Below are 26,016 nucleotides of genomic sequence, written 5' to 3' on the forward strand. Positions count from 1 at the left end.
CCATGTGTTTTTATATGTTGTATTTTCATTTTTATTTATCTCAACGTATTTTCTAATTTCCAATTTCTAATAGTGATTTCTTCTTTGACCCATTGGTTGTCTAAGAGTGTGGTGTATATTTGTATGTATATACTTCCAGTTTTATCTCTGTTATTATTTCTAGCTTCATTCCACTGTTCTGGAAAAGGTACTCTATATGATTTGATCTTTAAAATATTTTGAGAATTGCCTTATGACCTAACATATGGTCTATCCTGGAGAATGTTGCATGTGCATTTAAGAATACTTATTTTACTGTTGTTGGGTGAGGTGTTCTATATATAAGTCTAATTGTTTTATAGTGTTTTCTAGTTCTCTGTTTCCTTTATGATCTTCTGTCTGGTTGTTCTATTACTGAAAGTAATAGATATTGAAGTCTCCTTTTTGTACAACTGTCTATATCTTCCTTCGATTTTGTCAATGTTTGCTTCATATACTTTTGGGCTCTGTTGATAGATGATATGTATTTACAGTTGTTATGTCTTCTTGATGATTTGACATTTTTATTAATATAAGTAATGTCCTTCTTTTTCTCTTGTAAAAGTGTATGACTTAAAATCTATTTTATCTGATATTAGTATAATCATTCCAGCTCTCTTTTGGTTATTATTTGCATGGAATATCTTTTTTCATTTTATCATGTTCAACCTATTTGTGTCTTTAAGTCTAAAGTGGGTCTCTTTATAGTAGCATATAGTTGGATCATGGTTTTTTTAATCCATTCTGCCTATCTCTGTCTTTTAACTGGTGAGTTTAATCCGTTTACATTTACAGTAACTACTGATAATGAAGGACTTACTTCTGTCATTGTGCTGTTTGTTTTGTATATGTCTTGTCTATTTTGTTTCTCAATTCCTCCAATATCGCCTTCTTTTGTATTTGATTTTTTTTCTAATGTATCATTGTGATCCCTCTTCATTTCCTTTTTTGCATAGTTTTTCATTATTTTCTTAATGATTACATGGAGATTACAGTTAACATCCTAAATTTATAACAAAGTAGTTTGAATTGATATCAACTTATTTCCAATAGTGTACATTATCTCTGTCTCTATCCAGCTCCATCCCCTCTTTATATTGTTATTGTCACAAATTACATCTTTTACATTATGTGTCCGTTAACATAGCTTTATAATCATTGTTTTATGCATTTGTCTTTTAAATAATATAGGAAACAAAAGAGGAGTTACATACCAAAAATACAAGAATATTAGCTTTTATATTTACGTATGTAGTCATCTTTGCCAGTCATCTTTATTTCTTCATATGGCCAGTGTAACTTGTCTTCCAGTGTCCTTTTATTTCATCCTGAAGAGCTCTCTTTAGCATTTCCTGTATGGGGAAGCCCTACTAGCAACAAACACCCTTAGCTTTTGTTATGTGTTAACAAATGTATCAATTTCTCCTTCATTTGTGAAGGATAGTTTTGCCAGATATAGAATCCTTGCTTGATAGTGTTTTCCTCTCAGCATTCTAAATATACCATATCAAGGGGACATCTCTGGTGGTCCAGTGGTTAAGACTCCACGCTTCCAATGCAGGGGGCTTGGGTTCGATCCCTGTTCAGGGAACTAAGATCCCACATGCCATGCGGCGTGGCCTAAATAAATAAATAAATAAATAAATAAACAAACAAACAAACCCTATCACTGCCTTCTGGACTTCATGGTTTCTCATAAGGAATCAGCTGTTGATCTTATTGAGGATTTCTTGTTCATGAGCCACTTTTGTTCCTTTCAAGATTCTCTGTCTTTGTCTTTGTCTTTCAACAGTTTAATTATAGTATAGTGTCTTGGTATAGCTCTCTTTGAGTGTATTCTGCTTTTCATTCACTGTGCCTCTTGGATCGTGTAGATGTATGTCTTCCATCAAATTTTGGAGAGTTTTTGGCCATTATTTCATTTTTGCCAAATATTTTCACGCTTTTCCCTCTCATTTCCTTTTGGCACTCTCATAATGCATATGTTGTTAAGCTTGATAGAATCCCATATGTCCTTTAGACTCTTCTTCATTCTTGTATTCTTTCTACTTCAGACACTATGTAATCTCATTTGATCTATCTGCAAGTTTGCTGATTCTTTCTCCTGCCTGCTCAAATCTACTGTTAAAACCCTCTAATGAATTTTTCATTTCACCTGTAGCACTTTTCAGCTCTAGAATTTCTATTTGGTTCAGTTTCATAATTTCTCTTTATTGATATTGTCTAGTTGCTCATATATCATTCTCAGGACTTCATTTAGTTCTTTGTCCATGGTTCCCTTCACCTCTTTGAGCATATTTAAGACAGTTATTTTAAAGTCTTTCTCTACCAAATCCAGTGTCTGGACTTCATCTGTCAGTTTCTTTTTTTCCATGTGAATGGGTTATATACTTCCATGTTTCTTTGTGTTCTTTGCAATTTTTTATTGAGAACAGAACATTTTGGACATTGTAACGTAGTAACTCTGGAAATTAGATTCTCTACCCTTCCCAGAAATTTCTGTTGTTGCCTGATGAAGGCTGCACTTGTCTGTTTAGTGTCTTTCCACACTGTTTTTGCAAAGACTATATTCCTTGTCATGTGTGTTCACTGAAGTATTGTTTCATCTCTGTGGTCAGCCAGTGACCTGACAGAGATTTCCCTAAATGCCAGCCTCTGTCTTCATCAAGCATTCCCCTGGATACTGTAAGTATTCAACTAGATTCCAGAATTTCAAAATAGCTAATTCTATCAATAGTTGTTTTGGTGAAAAGACAAATTCCTTGATTTCTCTACTCCACCACCTTTCATGACATCACTTCCCTCCTCACTATCTAAAGCAAGGTTTGAGTTAGTTATGAGGCCTTTATTATGTTGAGATAGTTTCCTTCTATTCCTAGTTTGTTGAGTGTTTGACTTTTTAATCATGAAAGAGTGTTGAATTTTGTCATGATTTTGCTGTATCAATTGAGATGATCAAGTGGTTTTTTTCCTTCATTCTGTTACTGTGATGTATTATATTGATTCATTTTTGTATGTTGCATTCCAGGAATAAAATCTCACTCTTCATGGTGTTTAATCCTTTCATAATATGCTGTTGAATTCGGTTTGCTAGTATTGTGTTGAGGATTTTTGAATCAATGTTCACAAGGAATATTGGGCTGTAGTTTTCTTGTAGTATCTTTGTCTGGCTTTGGTATCAGGGTAATGCTGGCATCATAGAATGAGTTTCAAAATGTTCCCTGCTCTTAAATATTTGGAAGTATTTGAGGAGGATTGGTGTTAAATCTTCTTTGAATGTGTGGTAGCACTCTCCATGGAAGCTACATAGTGCTGAGCTCAAGCTTGTTGGAAATTATTTGATTACTGATTCAGTCTCCTTACTAGTTATAGGTCTGTTTAGATTTTTTATTTCTTCCTGATTTAGTCTTAGTTGGTTATAATTTTATAGGAATGTTTCCATTTCCTCTAGGTTATCCATTTTGTTGGTGTATAATGGATCATAGGAGTCTTTTATGATCCTTTTTATTTCTGTGACAACAGTTGTAATGTTCACTGTTTCCTTTCAGATTCTAGTTATTTGAATCTTCTCTTTTTTCCTCTTAATCTAGCTGATAAGCATTTGTCAATTTTGTTGTTCTTTCCAGAATCTAACTCTTAGTTTCATAGATTTTTTCTATTGTTTTTCTATACTCTATTTCACTTATTTCTGCTCTGATCCTTATTTCCTTCTTTCTGCTAACTTGGGTTTAGTTTAGTTTAGTTTATTCTCCATTTTCCCAGTTCCTTTAGGTGTAAAGTTAGGTTGTTGATTTGAGATTTTTCCTCTTTTTTAATGTAAATATTTAGCACTATAAATTTCCCTCTTATGACTGCTTTTGCTATATCTTAGACATTTCGATATGTTGTATTTTTATTTTAAAATATCTCAAGATATTTTATAATCTCCCTTAGAATTTCTTCTTTGACCCATTGGTTGTTTAAGAGTGGGTTGTTTAATTTCCACATATTTGTGTATTTTCCAGTTTTCCTTCTGCTAATGATTTCTAGTTTTATTCCATTGTTATTGGAGATTATACTTTATATGATTTTATCTTAAAAACCTTTAATATTTGTGTTCTTATATGTGGTTTATCCTGGAGAGAATGTTCCATGTGTACTTAAGAATATGTATTCTGCTGTTGGCTGGTGATGTGTTCTGTATATGTCTGTTAGGTCTAATTAATCTATAGTGTTTTTCAAGTCCTCTGTTTCTTTATTGGTCTTCTGTTTGGTGGTTCTATCCATTATTGAAAATGGAAATTGAAATCTCCTTTTATATTCTTTCTTTCTATTTCTCCCTTCAATTCTGTTAATGTTTGCTTCTATATTTGGGAGCTCTGAAATTAGGTGCATATATATTTATGATTGTCAAATCTTCCTGGTGGATAGACCCTTTTACCATTATATAATGTCCTTCTTTGTCCTTGTGACAATTTATGACTTAAAATAATCATAATTTGCTAATTTATTTCTTCTGATTGACGAAGTGTGCTTTTGAAGCTCTCTAGTGAATTCTTCAGTTATTGTATTATTTTTCTATATATATCTTTATTGGAGTATAATTGCTTTACAATGTTGTGTTAGTTTCTGCCGTACAACAAAGTGAATCGGCTATATGTACACATATATCCCCATATCCCCTCTTGAGCCTCCCTCCCACTCTCCCTATCCAACCCCATTAGGTCGTCACAAAGTACCAAGCAGATCTCCCTGTGCAATGCAGCAGCTTCCCACTAGCCATCCATTTTGCTCAGTTATTGTATTCTTCAGATCCAGAATTTCTGTTTGGTTCTTTTTATAGTCTCTATATCTGTTGATATTCTCATTTTGTTCATGCATCATTTTCCTGATTTCATTTAGTTGTCTGTATTCTCCTTGAGCTCATTGAGCATTTTTAAGACAGTTATTTTCAATTGTTTGTCAGGTAATTCATAGATCTCCTTTCTTTAGGGTAGATTTTGTGGAGATTATTTTGTTCCTTGGATTGTGCCATCTTTCTCTGTTTCTTTGTATGCCTTAGTATCTTTAGGCAATATTTGGGCATTTGATAAAACAAACACTTCTCCCAGTCTTTACAGATGGCTTCTTACAGGGGAAGACCTTCACCAATCATTCTGGCTAGAGATTCTGGGACCCTCTCACACCTTTTCTGGGGATATGTCTTCTCTAGGCTTGTGCATGTCATTTCCCAGTTGAAGAGGTTTTGCCCCTGTTTTTCTCTTAGGAACCCGTAATCTCTTGCTCTCCCTGGTGTCTGTCTTTAGTACGGCAGTATCTCTGGTGCTGTAACCACCCATGAAACTTGCCTTTGTTCTCAGCTGCCCCAACCTGGCATCCAAAGTATACTGCCATTTTTATCAACATTCTGAGTCAAGTGAGACAGAAGCCAGTCTCCCGGGAAGCCCCACAAAAGACCAAAATGTTGGATACATGTTGAATAGGAGTTTTCTCCCAGTTGCTCTGCAGTGTGCCAGGGAAGGGGAGGGGCTTGGCCAGACAAAATGCAACACATTTTCCTACTCGCTTCAATGCCTACTCTTCTTGGCTTTGTGGTGCTGGAGGGTAGGTACATTTTAACTGGTTTCTAGAATTCTCACAAAGGCAGTTTGGTCTTTATATGGTTAGTCAGCGTCTTCGTGGGGGCATGAGGGCCTGGGGTTTCTCATTTCACCGCTTTGCTGACATCACACCAATTTAGATGTTTTAATAAGAATTTTTGCTGTCTTCTGTTGACAAGTTTGTTTGTGGATTGAGTCCTGTGAATGTACTGGTTTAACAGTGTGCTCTTCCAACACCCGACATCTAAAAAAATGCCATGACATTTTCAACAATAAGAGAATGACAATTATGCAATGTTTTTCCTCCCCCATGTCCCTCAATCAGTCAATCTCTGTACCTGCTTCCATGAGTATCTGACTCATAAGTACTGGGACTGGAAACAGAATCCAGGACTTGGGACCTCCATACCCCACTGGGTTCCCCTGGAATCACACAGCTTGTTCATCAGCTGATAGAAAGTTTGGCTTCTGTTCTTTGTGTACCAAAACAGTGAAGCCAGAAAGTTTAGGTCTATTTAGGCTCACAAGAGGAGAGAAGATAAAAATAGCTAACATGAGCTAATAGGAGAATTACTGCACTGAGACAAATATTTGAGTTTAGGGTTTGCTTTGTTTTCCAGAGTCACTGCTAGGCATAGTTGTGTGAAATGTCTTTGAAACTCACTGTTGGTTCTGCCAAATGTTAGACCTAGGGAGAAAGGAATGGGTTCCAAATACGCTGAAAAAATTGTTGAAAAAATAACTTACGTGTATCAAACTTCTATAAAATCAGATCATCAAATTAGGTAATGGGGAAAAGTGCCTACCGTGACTCGGAGATGATTGTTTCTGACTTGCGTAAACTACCAAAGCCAGAAGGCATGGCTGTGATTCTGTCAACTGACACCTGACATCTGCTTTGACAGATGTTTCTCAGGGGAGGGTTTACAGAAAAAACATCTTTCCATATGTTCTACTATGTTCTACTATGATCACTTTATGTTTCTCTTTCTTCTTCTTTTCTTAGGTTAGGTGCAAACAAACCAATGCGTTACTTAGAAAACAAGGCAGCTTTAAACAAGGCATTAGAACGGTTGAATTGGCCCATTTCATTGAAGGAGCTGTCAGTGCTGGAGAATGAAATCCTAGCTGGGAAAATGTATGTGCAGCAGGCCATGGAGCTCCAGGAGGCTGCCAAGAAGGAGAATCATGTGAGCAGGGCCCTTGAAGAGGTGTGTACCGTGGAGGTTGTCTGTATTCCCTCCCTCCCTCCTATCCCAAGCCCTTGCCATTCCTGTGCTGGCCTCCCCTCTCTCCCACCTCCCACTGCACTGATTTCTAAGAGTTGCAGCCAACCCACTTAAGGTCGCAGGACTTCTTTCAACAGAAAGGAAATGCCATTTGATTTTACTCTGGCCTTATTTTTTAAACAGTACGTGTTTTAATTGAAAAATAAATCTAAACAGAAGTACCGTGTAGTGATTAAAAGCCTGGACTTTGATATGAGCCAGACCGAAGTCCAGCCTCAGACCCACCACCTAATCCCTGTGTGATCTTGGCCAGTGGCTCTGTCTCTCTAAACCTTAGGGTTTTTTTTTTAAATCTGTAAAATAAGAGTGTTAATAGTATCTGCCTCATAGGCTTGTTACGGAAGCAAAATGAGCATTTAAAGTACTTAGTATTGAAAGTTCCCCACATAAGTGTTTGCAATTATTATTACTAGTAAAACAGACCTTCTACAAGGAAAATTTATTTTCTGGCAGCCATATTATTTATTACCACTTTGTATCATTTACTTTTAATTGTTTCTTTTCCTTGAATAAATTTTACACAGAATTGCAGTTAGAGTATCCATAATCATTTTATGGTCTACTTTTCAACGTTTCATATATTTTCTTGGTGTTTTTGCTGAATCATCAGACTGATATTTTTTGTGGTTACATAATATTCCATGGTGTGTAAATGCCCTCATTTGTTTAACTCTTCACTGGATGTTGGGCATTTGAGGGTTTTTTTCCAATTTTCTTCTCTTTCACATCATGTTTTATTGCTTCTATAGTGCATATAGTTGAACTATTTTGCTAGGATAAATTCTTAGGTGTGGGATTCTTGGACCAAAGGACATGAACATTTGGGGGCTCTAAATACTTGCTGCCTGTGTAATATCCTCTTTCTGACTATAGTAGGGTGTGTGTAAACCTGGAACAGTTCATCCAGAATCTTACTGAGTTCTATATAATTTTAATATATTTACCATATGATAGTCTAAAAGATATATCCAAGGAACTGACCTTTGAGATTCATCTTTTTTGATTTCAGTCTTTGCTAAGTGATACCAGCTTTGCCTGGTTTTAAATTCTGTATTTGCTGTTCTAGATTCTTGTGTTTTATTTGCTTATTTTTATTTAAATTTATTTTTCCCCTGCAAATGGCTTTTTTTCCTTCAGTGTAGAAAGCGATTTCTTTTGTGCGGAGTACAAAAGTTTTATCATATCTTTATTTATATTTTTGTTTTTATTTATTTATTTATATATATTGGGGGGGGGTGGTCGTTTTTATTCAAAGTGACCTCCTCAAAGAGTTGTTCAGTCTTTCCTTAGAAGGTACCATCTGATGACCCCAAACATGTGGCTGTATATTGGCCTTCCTCACGTAGGTGCCCTGTAAACGCCGAGAATCAAGAAGACTGAATTCAAATGAATTAAATCCCTCGCCCTGGAAACCTGCTCTTCTTTTCCTCCCGCTTCTTCCTCTCTGTTCTTTCATTTATTTGTTGAAATATGTATGAGTTCCTATGAGGTACCAAGCCCTATTCTAGGCACTAGAGGTACCTCAACACATGGACCAGGTCCCACTCTTATTCTAGTTGAGGTGAACAGATAGGTTCTAAATGAGGGACTTTCGCATGTTGAGCTCTGGTGACATTACTGCCTAACAGCAGAATTTGCAAGCATTATTCTTTTATCTGTACTTTATATTAAGTGTTAAAATGGGAAGTGTTGCTAATGAAGTGGAAAGAAGCCTCTTGTGTTTCAGAGCGTAGTGTAGTCTCCTGAATTTGTGGGAACCAAAAGCTCATTGTTCATGGGATGTGAATTAATTGCTCTATTTTTTTATTCCCTTGTCCACAGAGTAGGAATTAAAATAATTTCCACAATTTCTTCATCCAGAAACATTTGTTCACTCCCGACCATGGGTCAGATTCTGTCCTTGGCACAGGTGGTCTCAGCCTGCCACATTCTTCTTTCTTTCCTTGGGGCCTCCCAAGGTGATACCATACATTGGACACAAAATAGGGGTTTGTTAACAGCAATGGAGACATGGATCCAGCCTAGTGGAGGAGACATACTGGCATAGAACGTAACCTATGTGAGAGCTGAGGTCTTGTCTGGCCTTACTTGTAGCTGTATCCATAGCTACATGCACTGAGAATGATGCCTGGCACACAGTGGACACGCAAAGATATTTATTGAAGGAATGAAACCCAGATCCTTGTAGCAGAGTATTATAAATATGACAACAGAGGCATAGCCATAGAACAACTGGAAGATGGGAAGAAGCGAACGATTCTGGCTGAGGCGTTGAGGAGGTCTTCATGGAGGGGATGATTGAATTTGGTCTGGAAGGATGTGTAGGAATTTGAGGGGGCGAGTGTGAGAAATGTTCTGAGTGAGAGAAACTTTGTGCAAAGGCAGGAAGGTGGAAAGAGCATGGCATGTTCACCAGGGGCGTGGCAGGAGACAAGACGGGAAAGGGAAGATGGCCCCAGAATACAGGGAACTTGGAAATCTCTCCTAGGATCAGGAACCAAGCCTGTAGGAAGTGGGTACCAGCGAGGGCTTTTCAGCAAGTGGAGGACATGAGCAGATTTGTGTCTTGGAAAGATTTTTTTGGCAGCAAGATGAGGCTCAGTGTAGGGGGGGAAGACCAAAACCAGGTGCAGCCTCCACTGGGAGGTGTTGAGTCCTTGAGTCAAGCCGGTACAGTGGGGAGGGAATGGGTGAAAGAGATACCAGTTGGTGGAAAGTGAATGTGTGGGGTGAGCCAGAGGGCAACGTTGAGGATACCCACAAACTTCCCGTCTTGGACAACTGGGAGACAGAGGCACGGTTAGCCACCACATCCGTGTCACCTCTGCTCCGCAGAGAGACAGCCCCTCTAAACACCCTGTCATTCTCTAACCCCTTCCCACATTTTTGTTTTCTTCACAGCACGTTTCACCACCTGACATCATGTACGTATTTGTTCATCATCTGTCTCCTCCGCTGGAATGAGGGTGGGACTTGGTCCGTTGTGTTCTGGGTATACCTAGTGTTGCTGCAGTATCGCGTGGCACCTTGTAGGCACTCCCAGGTATTCGAATGAATACATGAATGAAAGAACAAGAGGAAGAGGTACCATGAGAGGCAGAGTGGGTTTTCAGGGAAAGGTAACTCACTTTAGGTCCTCTGGATCCTTAGATGTCCACAGGGCATCCTGGCGAGAAAACCCGATAGGCAGCCATGTGTTTGGAGCTTAGGAGAGAAGTCCATGTTACAGAGATAGATTTGGAGGTCATTTGAGGTGCTGAGAAAGGAAGAGGAGACTGTGGAAAGGGCCAAGACAGGAAAGCTAGAGGAGCAGAAGGTGCAGGGTAGGGAGCTATGATGTCAGAGCCTGAGGAGGAGAGATGGCAAGAGCCCTGGGTCTGGAGTCAGACAGACCTGAATGCAAGTCTCAGTACTTCCAGATGTGGACCTTCCTTAGGCACTCTAAGCCTAGATCCCTCATCCTTAAATTAGAAAAATCATAGTAGCCACCTGCAAGATGGTTGTGAGACAACGCGCGTAATATGCTCAGTACAGCGTGCCACACTAAATGCTCAACAGGAAATGCCCTCAACCCACCTTGCCCGTCATTGCTATTTCCGTTGTTAAAATATTACTGAGGAGTTTGGAAAGTCAGACAGGATGATGTCTGAAAACCATTTGATTTTCAAGAGGGAGATCGTTAGTGATCTTAGCCAGAACAACTTCGGTGGCATTTTGGGAGTGGAAGCCAGTGTGCAGAGGATGGAGAAGTAGAGAGCAGTGGAGAAAGTAAATACAGGAAGCGCACTTTTTGTTCAAGATCTTCCTAGAAAGCAAAGGAGAAAAAATGGAGGGAACTTGATGTGGGAGCCAGAGTGAGGAAGACATTGAGTTTGTGTGATGGTATTGATGGGTCCACTGCTGCCCCCTTTCTTGGTCAGGGGCTAAGGCTGTCCTTTCACTGCCCTGTCCCTACATAGGGTGACCAAAGCCCCCACTGTCAGTTCAGGAAAGCACCCATGTGCCTAGGACAATAGTCCGTAGGTAATGAACGGGCGGGGAGGGGTCCATAGTTGGCAGCTCATCTACAGAGTTCTTTCCACTCTCAACATGGCCCTCTGCAATGGAAGATTTTCTGTATTATTTTCTTAAAACGGTACTTCTCCTTACCATGTGTGATGTATTGTGTGGTATTTTTATTCCATTTTTATCGTGCTCTGTTGAGTTGATTTCATGACCTGCTAACAAGTCTCATCCTTCAGCCTGAAAAATGGTTCGGACCAAAGCTCAAGATTGCCAGGCCTTTTGAGATCCTGCGGTGAAAATCCATCACAGGCGCAAGTCATTTTTATTGACTCATATAAAAAAAGTCTCACTTTAAATGTTTTTAGCAGAGGCCGAAGATTTTGATCAATGACTGTAATTTGGAGAGGAAGAAACCTGTTTTTCATTAAGACCCCCTAAAGTTTATTGATAAGAAGTAACAAAAGGTGATCAAAGTTGGTCGGAATGGGATGCCCAATCAGAAATGCCCATGTGTGTTCAGAAGGGAGTGGTCACTGTTTGATCCACTCCAGAATATGTTAAGGAGTCTGGAGGTCTGTGGCTCTCTGATTCTTTCCCCTACAGTACGCTGGCACCCACAGTAGCTGCCGTATTGGTTCCTGAGTTTGGGACAGCTTCCTGATTTTTCTGTTGGTGAGGATCAGAGGTGGGGAGAAGTGGCTATACATGCCAGTGTCTGGCTAGAATGCGCCCTGCTTTTTCCACTCAGGCTTTCACTGGCAGTCCCTTGCTGGCCCCAGGATCAGACGTAGGGCAAGCATCATTATCCCACCTGCTCTGCCCAGCACCTTATACTGGACACATTCCATGATTAATTGTCCCTCCCTGTTTCTGTAATCCACTAGTTTCGTGGCATCCCTGGAGACAGGTGCTTGGCTTACTGACTGCATAATGAAAGATCTTAATTCTGAAATTGTAAATTCCACTTGAAAGCTCCCTTCACGAGCACCCTTCTTGTTGCCGTGATTGCAGAGTCCAGCGTCACTGGCCACTCCTGAGCCCTCGGAGCTGCAGTATGGTGGAAATCACCAAGGGCATCTGAGTTGTAATTAAACTTCCCAAGTTTTCGCTGGGAGCCTGGTCTAGGGCAGCTCCAGCTATGTTGTCCTGCAGCATTTTCTTGGTAAATAAGGATTGTTCTCCAGAGCAAATCCCACAGAATCCAGACCCAGAAAGATCCAACGGGCTTTCTGCACCCAACCTTGGCTGCCTTTAAAAACTCGGAGGCAGAAAGTCTTGTTAAATTCTAAGTAGCTCTAAACAACCCTAATAGAGGCCTCGGAAATGTACTTACACAGCTGGCTGCACGCGGTTACTTTTCCAAGTTGAGACTGGCAAGGAATGTGGAGTCTCTAGCTTTGAAGAATGACTAATTGAGTGGTCCACTCCATGGAAAACTGTCCAGGAGAAAGAGAGTGTTAGGAAAATGCACAGCAGGAAGGAGGATATGGGTGAGGCGGGGTGAGATGGGAATGGGAGAATGAAGGGACGAAAAGAGACCACTTGGATTTGAAAACATTATATTGGGTTGTGACTTTGACACTACACAGGAGAACATTAGTTGGGGAGACTTAGAGAGAAACTTCTTTGAGTTGTATATAAAATGAAGTCAGAATAAGTAGCGTCATTTGTTATATCTGCTCCCAAATAATAATTGGACCAGTTGTCATTCTTGCATTGTAACCCATCCTTTTGCAGCTCTCATTATTCCCTCTTTAAGGGGAGAACGGAGGCATCACACCTTAACCCTTTATGACTAGCCAGCCTTTCTCATTCCACAAGTAAAACCTTTAGTCTCTTCTGCTGATACTTGGGTCTGGTAGGAGGACTGACTCCTTAGTGACAGTGACACAGAAGATCCCCTGGTGCAAGGGTGGGGAATTAGCAGGTGTGGGTTGTGCATCAGTGATGCCATCACACAAAGAATGACACGTGCACGTTCAGGCCAGTGCCTTGGTGATACATTAACATACGGAAACCAGACCCCCGATGGGTTCCTGAGAGATAAGGGTAGGACATGTGGCCAGGGTGAGACTGAAATCCCAGAGAGAGTGAGGTGCCTGGATGGGATGGGCGAGGATGCCAAAGAGAAGATGCTGCCGTGCCGTGATCATGCCCCAGTTAGCTGGGGATTTAAGGAGAGGATCCTACTCAGGAAGACCAGCCACTGAAGGAAATTCACAGAAGGGAAGAAAAACTCCCACCAACTCTAAATAGTATCCAGAAAGGTTTCTGTCTAGTATCCTGATGTTTAGCAGTGGGAAGGAGGGTATCAGCTCCAGGGACAAAAATCACTGCCAGATTGTCTTTTCATTCTAAAGCTGAGGACAGCCATCCTGGCTGGAGATTGCAGCTGGGTGGACCCTGGCACTCTTTTGCCACAAGGCTCATCTTTTTTCATTGGCATAAGTTCTACCCTAAACAGGTTTGGGGATGGTCATTGACCTCCCAGTCTGAAGGAGGAGAACTGAATGTGGAGGGCTTATCAGGAGGGTCCAGGCAGGAAACAGAATCCCATTCAGTCACTTCAAGTGAAGAAACATTAATGAAGGGACTATTTGCAGAGGCGGAGGCAGGTCTAAGGCAGCCAAAAGGGAATTTCACCCCAGCACTGGCAATAGCAGGAAGTTGTCACCACCCCCAGACTTGAAGGGTGGAGGGAAATAGTGCTACTGGAGCCTGTAAGAGCGAAGGCCACTAGCCAGAGTAGGGGGTATTCCTAGAGAGACAAAGGGCACGGAGGGAGCCCAGAGCCAATACCCCTGTCTTCCTCCCCCTGCTGCCCTCCGACCTCTCGCCTCCCATTGGCTCCGCCTATTGGAAAGTCAGCCAACAAGAGAAATTGGGTCATGTTGTCCTTGGGGGTCAGCCTCCTGGGGCATGGAGCAGGGCAGGGAATGGACCTGGGGGCAGGTGGATGGCCCAGAGTAACCAGCACAGAGATCTCTTGAAAAGTTTTCTTAAAGGCTCAGCATTTCTTTTTATGCCATCACCTCGTGTGAGGTATCTGTATACAACCACAGCAGACAGCTGGCGGTGGTCCACGCTCCAGGCAGTGACACAGAAGCGGCTCCAGTGTATGGCTGTGGTGCATCTCTGGAGTAGCTGCCTGTAGATAACTATGTCAGTAACATCCGAATTGCAGGCCACAGCGCTGTGGTAATTTTCAGGTTTCAATACTTAAAACATTCCAAGTTTTTCTCTCTTTGATTCTTCCCTAAAAGAGCAACAAGGGAGTGTTCCCTGAGAAGATGTTACAAGTGTGCTCTTCAAGCTAGGGAAATCGTTCGATTCAGAATCTAATGCATATTTATTAGGTTCCTTTGCTCCTACCAAAAAAAAAAAACCACCCAAAATAAGTTCAGCCTCCCACAAAAGCCCTTTGAGTTGCTATTGACTGAGATTTGATTGGAGATTTGACTGTCAGAGTGGTTAAGTCTTCTCCCTTGCTCAGTGCTGGGGACCTGTCTGGGGGCTGTCTGGTAGTTCAGGGCATCATCCTGTAATTGTTTCCTGTGCTTCCTAAGCAGCCCCTCACACAGCACAGGAACCACATTGGGAAGAGGGGAAGACCAAGCAGCTCACCAGTCCTGATCTGCTCAGGAAGCAGCCCCCGGAGAGGGGAAGTGGAAACCCGCACAGAAGTTTTGGGGACACGTGTTGCTCACGCTGTGTTTCCTAAAGTTATGATGTTCCCTGAGGAGGAGGGGGAAACAGCTCCGAAAAAGCACGTCCCTATGCTGCTTTGGATTTTAAAGCACGGCTAAGCGCCTGAGGCTTCTGAAAGGGGACGATAATTCTCTCTGCATGTCCTCCTGGCCGCAGCTTCCGCCTTAAGCCTTGGGCTCACACACGGTGTCCTCAGGGGCCCCGGGAGCCCAGCGCCGACCTGCTGTGCTTGTGAGAGGTCTTGCAAGGAGTCTTAGCTTCCTCTTCAGACCGGAGGGGCTGAGGCAGGAAATTCCACCTAGAGCTTCACTTCTTTAGCCTTATGGTTTGACTCCTGTTAAAATGCAAATAGCCTATCCAAGTCCTTTCAGTTCTTACCATGGGTCGGTCACTCCGCTGCCTAGAGGGGCTGGGCAGGAGTTTGCCACCCCTGATTTATGTTTTCCTGTAAGGTCTTTTTCTCATTTTCTCTCCAGAACCCATTTCCAAAAGGGATGCAAGACCCTGGATACTCTCATGGTGGAGAAACCCCTCTAAATCTAAATGAAGGGAGAGATAGTGAATGTCAGAAAATGCTCCAGGCTGGCTCTGTCCTCCTCACCAAGGTTTTAAAAAGAGTTGAATTATTCAGAGACAGTTTGCAAGTATTCTGGTCTTATAATTAGGTATGCTAGCGAGAGGAAAGGTCAGAACATGCCTGACACTACACTACGTGTATTATCTTGATTAGCACAGTCACAGACTTTACTTGGCTTTAAGGACAAAACATGGACAGACAAGCCATTGGAACTGCCGCTAGTACAGTTTGGGGATTGGGTCCAGCAGAGTTCAGTGATTTGGGGCAGGAAAAAATATAGTGGTTTTATGACAAGATTTTGAGCCGAAGACTAGTTCTAGTTACATCATGGAAGTGCATTGTGTACCTGATGTGAAAACATGTTGTTTGTTAAATGGAAAATTCTAAAGCATCAAACATTTAGTAACTTTACTCCACCAATGCAAACCTGAGAGCATGACCTTGAAACTAAGTAATGCAATGAAAGGAGGGTAGACCATGTTGGATCCTGATCTGCACCCTCTGATAATTGAATCTGGCAAAGAAGTGAATTGGATTCTCTGAATTTTGGAGACAAGGCAAAATCAATTATCCAGTGGACAGCATCCCTAACTGCCAGCATCATTGCCTATCTGACTTCCTCACTGAAACTGGCACGCAGTGACTCCCAGGCACTTGAACCTAGAGATGGGTCAGCTTATTTATTTACTGCTAGCATTTCTTGTTCGCTGATTCTCCATCCCCTTGTCCTCCATAGATTTTTTTTTTTTTTTTGTAAAGAATGTTATTTTATTTTGTTTTTTTATTTTTATTTTATTTATTTTTTTGACCGCACCGTGCAGCATGTGGGATCTTAGCTCCTGGACCAGGGATCGAACCTGCACCCCCGGCATCGGAAGTGCAGAGTCTTAACCACTGGACTGCCAGGGAAGTCCCCATAGATTTCATTTTAAAGCCCAGTAGCATGCTTGTCTTGTGCACGTGCATAGGTGACTGATGGCAGGAAAGGAACAGGGAAGCTAATGTCCTCTAGTATGGGCTGTAAGGGGTCTCTAAAGTCTTTGGCAAGACTCAGAAACAGCGGGATATCATCTTTCTGGAAAGGTGCTGTCAACTTTGTGGCTGAAGGGATGGTGTGTCTAGCTGCCCTGATCGATGTCCTTCCATCCTGGGAGACCAATGCTCTATTTCTGTGAATGAACCGTTGTTATTAATGCTGGCCCTGTTGATTTGTTTCACCATGGCTTCTCTGCTCTATCTGTGGTGTAGCTGAGTTGCCTCTGCAGGGATATGGAAGAATCACTGAGTGTACAGTGAACAGTTCCTTCCATAAAGCTACGTGCTGTGGAAACAGCCAGAAATGAATTCTTGCCAATAGTAGTAACTGTTGGAAACAAGAGCAGAGTGAATGTGAGTATGCAAAGCCCTTTAGTAGCTGTAATGATTCTTTCAGGTAAACTCACAGATGTGTGAATGACTCGAATGGGAGGTGATACTTTTCAGCGATTTAAAAAGGCAGTTTCTTAGGTGGCATTTTCAGTGTGTTAAAAATGAACACCGGCAGCCCTCTGTATCGCTTCCGTCCGTTGCTGCTGCCCTTGCAGGGAAGGTCCTCACAGAGTGAGTGGTTTTCCTATATCAGATGAATTGGGAAGTGAGTGACAACTATGGGGAAAAAAAAAAAAAAAGAGATCCCTGATGATTTCTGGCAACTGACTTCCCAGATTTGTACATGTGAAACTGTAGAAAGCAGTCACATTCGTTAGCTTCTGGCTAGTGTATTGAGAGAATCAGTATTTGGAATCTAGAGATAAAAAGGCGCTATTTAAATAAATTATGTGATTACACTCATTTAGAATTTTGAAAAGGAGTTTTAAATGTATCTAGGCATAGGTTCTAATAAATGTCTGGTCTGTTGATGAAACCTAAAGGGGAAAAATCGCTTTCTGGAATCGATGTGGACATCTTTTGTAGTAACAGGTTGTTACTGGTCTGGAGGTGATAAGACTGTCTGATGCCTCAGGGACCAACAGCACCTCCCTGGCTGATTGGTCTTTGATATGAACACTGATGGTGTGAAGTAAGGTGGCTTTGGAGGTTCACTTTATGTACAGGTGAGGTATTTATGCAACAGCTGATGTAATTTGGCTTATTCCAAATTCTCAAGATTCTAAATTGTATCAATAATGAGAATATACTGTACATGGAATCTTCCATCAAGGAACTGACTGTAGGAAACTGGTGTGGGCATCTCTTTGGAGTATTATGATGGAAAACACTGCTGTTCATGTCACAGTTCTGGCCATTACATTTCCCTTATATTGTAAAAACCACAAGCAAGGGTATCCTGCTTGTGTTCCTGTCCGTGTACACACATAGCCTGACAGTTTCCCCAGCACTGCAGAAAGGCTAGTAAGGCCTAGACTCTCCTGGACAGATATGAGAGGATGTTAGAGATCATTTATTTTATCCCCGTATTTTGCACATGTAGAAACTGAAGCCCAGAAATGTGAACAGACTGCCCAAAGTCACACAGCCACCTGGACAGCGCTCAGTCCCATTTCTCCTGTCCCCTGGTCCAGTCTCCTCCCTTTGAGGCCATTTCAGATGGGCAGGAGGTCATTCTGATTGCCCACGGGAAGGAGTGCTTAGGTTTCTTCTCTGAGTGAAGCCCAGGAACAGGCAGATGACATTCATCAGCTACCAATGATGTTGGGCCATCCTCTTTGACGTATTGAGTACATCTGTAAAAATAGAAATTCCATGAGAATAGAGGGTCCCCAGCAAAATTCAACTAGATGGGAACATCATAAACAAAAGGGTGGTGTTCATCTTACATTTTTGTCTGTGACCACATAGGCTACAAGCAACACAGGTCTGAAGACTTGATCATATACCACCATCCTGCAAGAGACTTTAAGCCCTTAGTTCATTATTTCTTCCCTGAGGACCTAGCTCTAACTTTTCAGCTCCCAGGAAATAAAGCATACTCCCACTTCTTTTAGTGAACCTGAAAAGTATCACCAAACAGATACAAATGATAGATGGCTGCAAAATGCTCAGTTATGTCAGTGCACCAGGGAAATGAGCTGCAGGTTTCAGGAGCCCAAACCATACTGAACATGAATCATGACCCAAGAGTAAGTGGTGTTCACACCACCTGAAGTTATTTAAATTTTTATTGTCAATTGCCTCATAAATTAGAGACTTGCTTAAGTGAAGACCAGCAGATGAACTCATAAAATATGCATTGAATACTTTATTGATGATATAGCTATAGCAGTGCAAAAAAGATGGCATCAAAGTGCATGTGAAAACAGTTTGTATTGGCTTTGTGTCATGGAGAAGAGGGTCACTTGATGGTCTGCAAAGATGAGAAGCTGGTGAATGATGTCACTGGGTGCTTTGATTGGGTTGGAGGACTAATTTCTTTGAGAAATCCAAAAATTAATAAGTTAAGGGTCAAGAAAGGAAAAAAATGAAAAAAATCTGGGTGGGAAAACCCCCATTTTCTACAATATAGCAATTTGAAGCAAAAGGCCTATTTTGTTTATTTTTTGATTTAAGAGTAGATTCAGAAACTTCTGTGTTCATTTGCTTCTTCAGCCCACTATCTGCAAAATACCTTGAGCAGTTACACAGAGGAAACAAGAAGTAGATGGCTGCCTATTTTAACCTTTTTGAAAAAGGCAGATGTATACAAATATAATTTTCACACCACAAAATTCGCCTATTTCAATTCAGTGATTTTTAGCAAAACTGACAGAGCTTCAACCACCACTACAATCCAGTTTCAGAGCATTTCCATCACCCAGAAAAGATCCCTCATGCCTATTTGGAGTCAGTCTCCATTTACACCTCAAGCCCCAGGTAACCACTAATCAACTTCTGTCTCTATAAATTTGTGTTTTCTGTAAGTTTCATATATAAATGGCTGAGTAACATTCCATTGCATTGATATACCACATTTTGTTTACCCATTTCCCCAGTCCACTGACGTTTGGATTATTTCCATCTTTCCATTACTGTGAATAATGCTGATATGAACACTCACATACAAGTGTTTGTGTGATAAAAATTTCTATTTCTCTTGGCTAGCTGTCTAATAGTGGTATTTCCAGGGCATACAGTAAGTTTATGTTTAATTTTTAAAGAAACTGCCAAAAGCTTTTCCAAAGTGTCAAAAATCAATTGACCATAAATGTAAGGATTTATTTCTGGACTCTGAATACTGTTCCACTGATCATATGACTATCCTTAATTCAGGACCACACTTTCTTGATTACTGAAGGTTTACAGTAAGTTTTGAAATTAAGAAGAGTAAGTCCGCCAGATTTGTTCTTTTTCAAAATGGTTTTGGCTCTTCTGGGTCATTTACATTTATGTGTAAATTTTAAGATCAGCATCTCAATTTTGGCCAAAAAAAATTACTGGGATTTTGTTTGATTTATGTAGAATCTATAGATCAGTTTGGTAAAAATGACTATTTTAACAATATCAAGTTTTCTCGTCCATGAACATGATATTCAACTTCTTAGATCTGTCATTTCTCTCAGCAGTGTTTTGTAGTTTCCAGTGTATGAGCTTTTCATATATTTTTGATAAATTTATTCCTTAGTCTGTTCTTTTTGATTCTATAAATGAAATTCTTTTCTTAATTTTATTTTCAGACTGTTCATTATTAGTACATAGAAATACAATTTTTTTTTTTTGTATATTTAACTTGCATCATGACATCTTGCAAAACTTGTTAACTCTAGTAGTGTTTATGTGCTTTCCTCAGGGTTTTCCACATATAGGGTTATATCATTTATGAAGAAAGACAGCTTTACCCGTTCCTTTCCAATCTCGATGCCTTTATTTTTTTCTTGCCTGATTGCACTGGCTAGAACATCAAGTACAATGTTAAGTAGAAGTTGCAAGAGTACCTGGCCTTGTTTCTGATCTTAAGGGGAAATCATCCCATATTTCGCCATTAAGTGTCATGCTTGCTGTAGGCTTTTTACAGATGCTTTTCATCAAGTTGAGGAAGTCTCCTTCTATTCCTGGTTTGTTGAGCGTCTTTATCATGAAAGGCTGTTGGATTTTGTCAGATGCGCCTTCTTCATGCATTAAGATAATAATATGGTTTTATTCTTTACTGTACTAATTTGGAGTATTACATTAATTGTGGATGCATAATTATGGATGTTAAATTAGCTTTGCATTCCTTGGATGACTCCTACTTGGTCACTGTGTATAATTCTTCTCATATGTTGCTGGATCTTTTGCTGATATTTTCTTAAGAGATATTTGCATCTATATTCATGAGGAATATAGGACTGTAGTGTTCTTTTTCTTGTGATGTCTTTGCCTGTTTTGGTATTGGGGTAATACTTGGCCTTCCCTTTTCTAATATAAGTGACCTTCCCAGTAATTTCTGGTTTCCTAGGGTTCCTCTCTTCAGTCCTTCAGCCAGAAATCCAGGGTTTTATGTCCCTAACTCAGTCACGTGCTTCCACATATCGTGCTTGCCTTTGGGACCAAACAGAGGCTAGATACATAGAGAGAGAGAACAGTGGGGGTTCACCCACCCTGTTGGAGCAAGAAGATTCCACTCCTGCAGGGTTTTGGCTCCTCCAGGCTCGTATTGCCAACACTGCTGCCACTGCACAGAACTGCTTAGGGACTGAGGTCTGAGTATGGAGGGAGAAAGGGGAGAAGGATTTCTGTATTCTCTCCAAGGGTTAGGAGTTCCTTTTCCCATTCCTCAAGCCAGAACTAGAGGGCTTCTTTTAGAACTCTCTCTGTCTATACCCTGGAGCCCACTTCTGTGTTTTGGGCTGTCTTGAGGTCAGGCCAGGGAATACCAGAGGAAAAAAATGGTAAACACCCTACCAATTTGGTGGTACTTTGAATTCTTGTCTTCTTTTCCAACCCATTTGCTACCAGTTGCTTTTCAGAATTCTTAAATAGATTTTACCTAGAAACCCAAACACTATATGTCTGTTTTTTATTTTGTTTTCTAATCATTCATTTTAAATTTATTTTACAAGATCGTTGGTCCTCACATTGATTGGAAATCAAAAATAATGACTTTTCTGGATGATGGAATGGAGGCTTTTGGGGGTTTTTTGGAGGAGTAGTGGAGATTGGGTCTCTCTACTAATGATCAATCATCTAGCATAGAAAATAGGACTTTAGATAGAATTGGACTTTACAGATCAAAAATGAAGCTACCAGTTTCTTCCTGTAGTGGACACAACAATCACATTCACTCCAAGTGTTGATTCAGGTGGTAGCATTTGGAAATAACAGAGCAGTACTTTCCTTTGTTTTTTCTGAAATTGCCTGGGGTGAAGTCTTCCCAGAGAGATTATGACTGAGCTGGGCTTTGAAGGGGTTATCTGGAACATGAAGGCCCTTGCTCATTTTTAAATATCTTTTTTTCTCTTTCTTCAGATTGGATGATTTCTGTTCATTTGTCTTCAGGTCTCTTTCCTCCATCGTATCAATTCTGCTATTTAGCCCTTCCAGCTATTGTTGGGGTTTTTTTTACTTCTAAAATTTCCATTTGTTTTTTTATAGTTCCTTTTTCTCAGCTGAAAACAACTACCTTACTGTTCATTTCAAGAGTATTTACCTTTACCTCACGTACTATGGTTATAACTGCTGATTTGCATCTTAATCTGATTATTCCAACACCTGAGCCATCTAAATACTGTGATCTGTTGATTTCCTTTACCTTGAGAATTGGTTATGTTTGCTTGCTTCTTTTGTATGTTGCATTTTGGATCGTGTATGCATATGTTGAATATTATAGTTCAAAACTCTGGATCCTGTTTAAATTCTCCAGAAAAGGCTGCCTTTTTTTGTTTTGTTTTAACAAAGCTTGATTAGATTTAGACTGTAAATTCTGCCTCATTTTCTATGTGCAGTGTTTCCCATATCAGTTCAGTTTCAAAAGGCTGTTCCCAACAGCATAGAACAGAAAGTACTCCAGAGTGAGTATACAGTATATGCATGTCCTGTAATTCCTCAACAGTGTGATTCTAAGTAAAGAATCGCACACTATCCTGTATCTGTGACTTTCACTGTCTGCACTTACTTTTTCTATCAACTATTAATGTTTTATTTTTTTTTTAGCAACAGAAAATTCAAGGAACTCCAACAAAGAAAAACAAATCCAAAAAACTGGATCCACTCAAAGGCCAGAAGGTTATTGCAAGATGTGATGAAAATGGCTTTTATTTTCCAGGTAGGTATTTTATTTTGTAAGATTCCTTTGTTACATAATATGATATTAGGAACCAGAAGTTCTCAAACTATGCTTTCCCTAGCACACTGACACTTCATGAGCTATGCTGAGGTATTCTACTTCTAAAATGAAATGATGAAGTTTCTCCCCATATTTGTGGGGAAGTAACAGCCAGAAAAACTTACTTTAATCTTTCTTTTGTTTAGTAAAGTTTTCCTGCATACCTACTATGTTCCACGTATGTAATATCCCTAAGGTGCTGGTCTAGCGTAGTGAGCAGACCCCAGAAGAAAATCCTTGTTTTCATGAAGCTTACATGCAAGTAGAGGAGACAGACAAGCAACCAAATAAGTAAAATACGTAGTGTGTCAGACACAGGGCTATGAAGGGAAATGAAGCCACGAAGAGGGTTGAGCGTGTCAAAGGTGAAGCTCGCGATTCTAGATATGGTGGTCAAGGAAGAGCTTCCAGGGAAGGCAACATATTACTAAGGACTTTAAAAAGGAGCCATGAGATTATCTCAGGGAGAGTTCTAAACACAGGGAACAGCAGTACGAAGTCCTGAGGATGGAGTGCCCATGACACCCTCTTCCTTGAAGGAAGAGGCCAGTGTGACTGGACCCAAGGGGTTTGCCCAAGACTTTCTGGGGCATGTGATCCTGAAGGAATCAGCCAGGTGAAGTTAAGCAAGAGCTTCATGAATAATGAAAATGATACGTGTGAAGATCTAGAGGTGAAGAAAAACATTTTATATGCCTGGAGAAATAAAATAGATTATGGCTGGAACCTAGAATGCAAGGGAAGGGTAGAAAGTAAGAAAGCTCTTCGGAGAGGTAAGTGTGTGGCTGTTCATAAAGGGTTATGTTAAGAGGTTTGAACTTTACTGGGGAGTCACATTTAAAGCAGGAAGAAACACAATCACACTTGAAGTTTTAAAAAGATCCCTCCCAGCGCTGTGTGAAGAGTATATACAGAGTGGATTAGGATGTCACTCGGGTCCCTGGCGTGGGTCATAAGGTAAAGGATGGTACCTGTAGGAGATGGTGGTATGGACAGGAAGATAACGAGGTGTGTCTGGGACGTGATGAATTGTAGGTGCACCACAAGACGCTAAAGTTGTCAGAGAAGCAATTGGAGATAAAGGGTCCAGAGTCTGGAGGAGGAAATCTGTCGGGAGATAGAGATTTTTGCCACATCAGCACAAAAGGAGTCATTGAAATCATGGTAAAGGCCTATTGGGAAAGAGAGCTTAGAGAAAGAACCCTGAGGAAGAGCTGTCAAGCAGAAAGACTGTACCTCAAAATATAGCTGATCTTAACGTAGGCATTATCTTGTCAATCACCAGTTAAGTAGTTCTTTATTAAACTTAATTTAATCTGCTTTTTAAGTGAGAAAAATGCTTCATCTGGAGTTTGGGTTTCCAGCAGGCATATGTGTAGAACTTATAACTAGGATATTTTATTTGAAATTTGGTAAATGTGCTTTGAAGTTGACTGGTTGAGAGAAAAACGGATCCAGGCATTTGAGATGAGCTCCTAGGCGGAGGCATGAAACTCTTCTTTGCAAGAGCAGGGCCTGAGAACCTCCTATTTCTCCGGGGCTTAGATTCACTGAGAGGTGATCATGGGAGGCCACCCCTGCTTGGTTTTCTGAATCTGAGTCACGGAGCAGGACCCGAGGCTAATTTAGCAATTGAATGAAAATGCTGAAAATGACAGGATTCCAAATGGCTGGACTAGGGCTTGAGATCAGTTTGCCGGCCAGGGTCCCAGAAAAAAATAATACTGCTCAAACTTTTCCCCCAACCATCCCTGCGTAATAAGGAAATGCAGAAGACCTACCACTGCTGATCTGGGGGAGTAGAGGAAACAGGTAACGTATAGCCACATGCAATACCTAAGGCCATGACAGCAATGATTGTTGCCCTGGTTGTTTTTAAATATGCAGCTAGAAGCAGAGAACGCACAGTCCTAATAGCTCCATGGGATTTGGCCATTTGGGAATTTTTAATCTGTGGCTCAGATAAGTCACTTGAAAGGTAATAAATATTTGATGGGAATCCCCTGGCAGTCAGGTGGTAAGTGGTTAGGTCTCGGCATGTTCACTGCCAGGGCCTGGGTTCAGTCAATCCCTGGTCAGGGAACTAAGATCCTGCAAGCCGTGTGGTGCGGCCAGAAAAAAAAAAAAAAAAGGTAATAACATAACAAACACTTGAATTTAGTCATATAATCAGTTATTTTGATTAGTGGCTAGTTAGTAAATATTGACTCAGCTGAATTAAATGATGATGCATCGGTTAAGGATGGACTTAGTTTCTGTTTCCCTCCCCACAGCCCCCCTTTACACTCCCCTCCCCCCCACAAAGTCAATGTATCTTGTCTTTAACTGGGAACTTCAACTCTATTTTACCCTCATAGAGTTATTTTTTCAAAAAAAAATAATTTTAAACTTCCAGAAAATTTGCAAGAATAATAGAGAACTCCTGTATACTTTTACCCAGATTTACCAATTTTTAACATTTTGTCACATTTATTTTACCAATCTATTATTCTATTTTTCCATTCTCTGTGTCTCCTTCCCTCTACATAACACACACATTATTTTATCCTGAACTATTTGAGATTAGGTAACATCATGCCCCTTTGCCCCTTGATACATGTATTTCTCAAGAACAAGGGTATTGGCTTAATATTACCACAGTCAAGTTATAAAATTCAGGAAAGTTAATATTGTATAGTTTTATCTATATATTTCAATTTGGTTAATTATGCCAAGAATAGCCCTTATAGCATTTTTTTCCTCTAGTATAGGTCCCAATTCAGAATTGTTATTGCATTTAGTTATTTCTCTTTAGTCTGCTTTAATCTAGATCATTCTCTAGCCTTTTCCATCATCTTTCATGATACTGACATTATTTAACAGTAAGGCCAATTATGTTATGGAATGTTCCTCAATTTGGGTTAAATTAGATTCAGGTTAAGTGTTTCCAGCCAAAATGTTATGTGATATCATTGATGCCGCATCCCTCTCAGGGTAACCTATCCAAAGGCACATGATGTCCAGGTGTCCTCATTAGTGATGTTCATTTAGATCACCTGGTCACTGCAGGTGACTATTTTTACCCCTGACAAAAAAGGCCAAATAGAGTTTTGTGGCATGATATTCACGGATGACTCCTTTTCTGATAACTTTTGTTCAAAACCTCCTAAATGTTTTTAATGAAAAATAGCTTTAAAATGTATCTGAGCGGAAGGTGGCTTTGGAGCAATGGGATCAGAGCATCCATTGCTCGAGGCCAGGTCTACACTGGAGCAGAGCTGACCCAGTTGTTGCTGCCATCCTTGGGAATCAGGGCAGGGATTTCCGTATGGCTAACTCTATTCAGGGGTCAGTGTGGATTCACTAGTTGAGGAAGGATTGCGTCGTGCAGAACAGAAGGGACAAGCTGGTAGCCTGGCTTATTAGGATGCTGAAAGGCAGGGAGGCAGACACACTTCAGAACCTTATTTTAAATCATTATTTGTAGGAATTGGGTCATCCTTCCCATTGTTTAGCAAGAAGCAGCATTTTATCTCAGGAAATTCAGTGACGAAAAGTCTGGGTTGCAAGATTTCTGCACTATGT

General features: G+C 40.5%; 1 protein-coding gene across 2 annotated transcripts in view; it reads left to right on the plus strand.

Moving 5' to 3' along the window:
* The window catches only part of VWA3B (von Willebrand factor A domain containing 3B), a gene marked incomplete at both ends in the record, with an annotated part of 205,589 nt that overhangs the window by 163,229 nt on the left and 16,344 nt on the right, over positions 1-26,016 (plus strand). For both annotated transcript variants that reach the window (XM_082851818.1, XM_082851817.1), the window contains 2 exons: positions 6,604-6,808; positions 22,281-22,392. In XM_082851818.1, the coding sequence (XP_082707944.1) occupies positions 6,604-6,808; positions 22,281-22,392 (317 nt within the window). The remainder of the gene's footprint in view (positions 1-6,603; positions 6,809-22,280; positions 22,393-26,016) is intronic.

This window comes from Leucopleurus acutus, assembly GCF_964270905.1.
Source record: "Leucopleurus acutus genome assembly, chromosome: 12".
Classification (NCBI taxonomy): domain Eukaryota; kingdom Metazoa; phylum Chordata; class Mammalia; order Artiodactyla; family Delphinidae; genus Leucopleurus; species Leucopleurus acutus.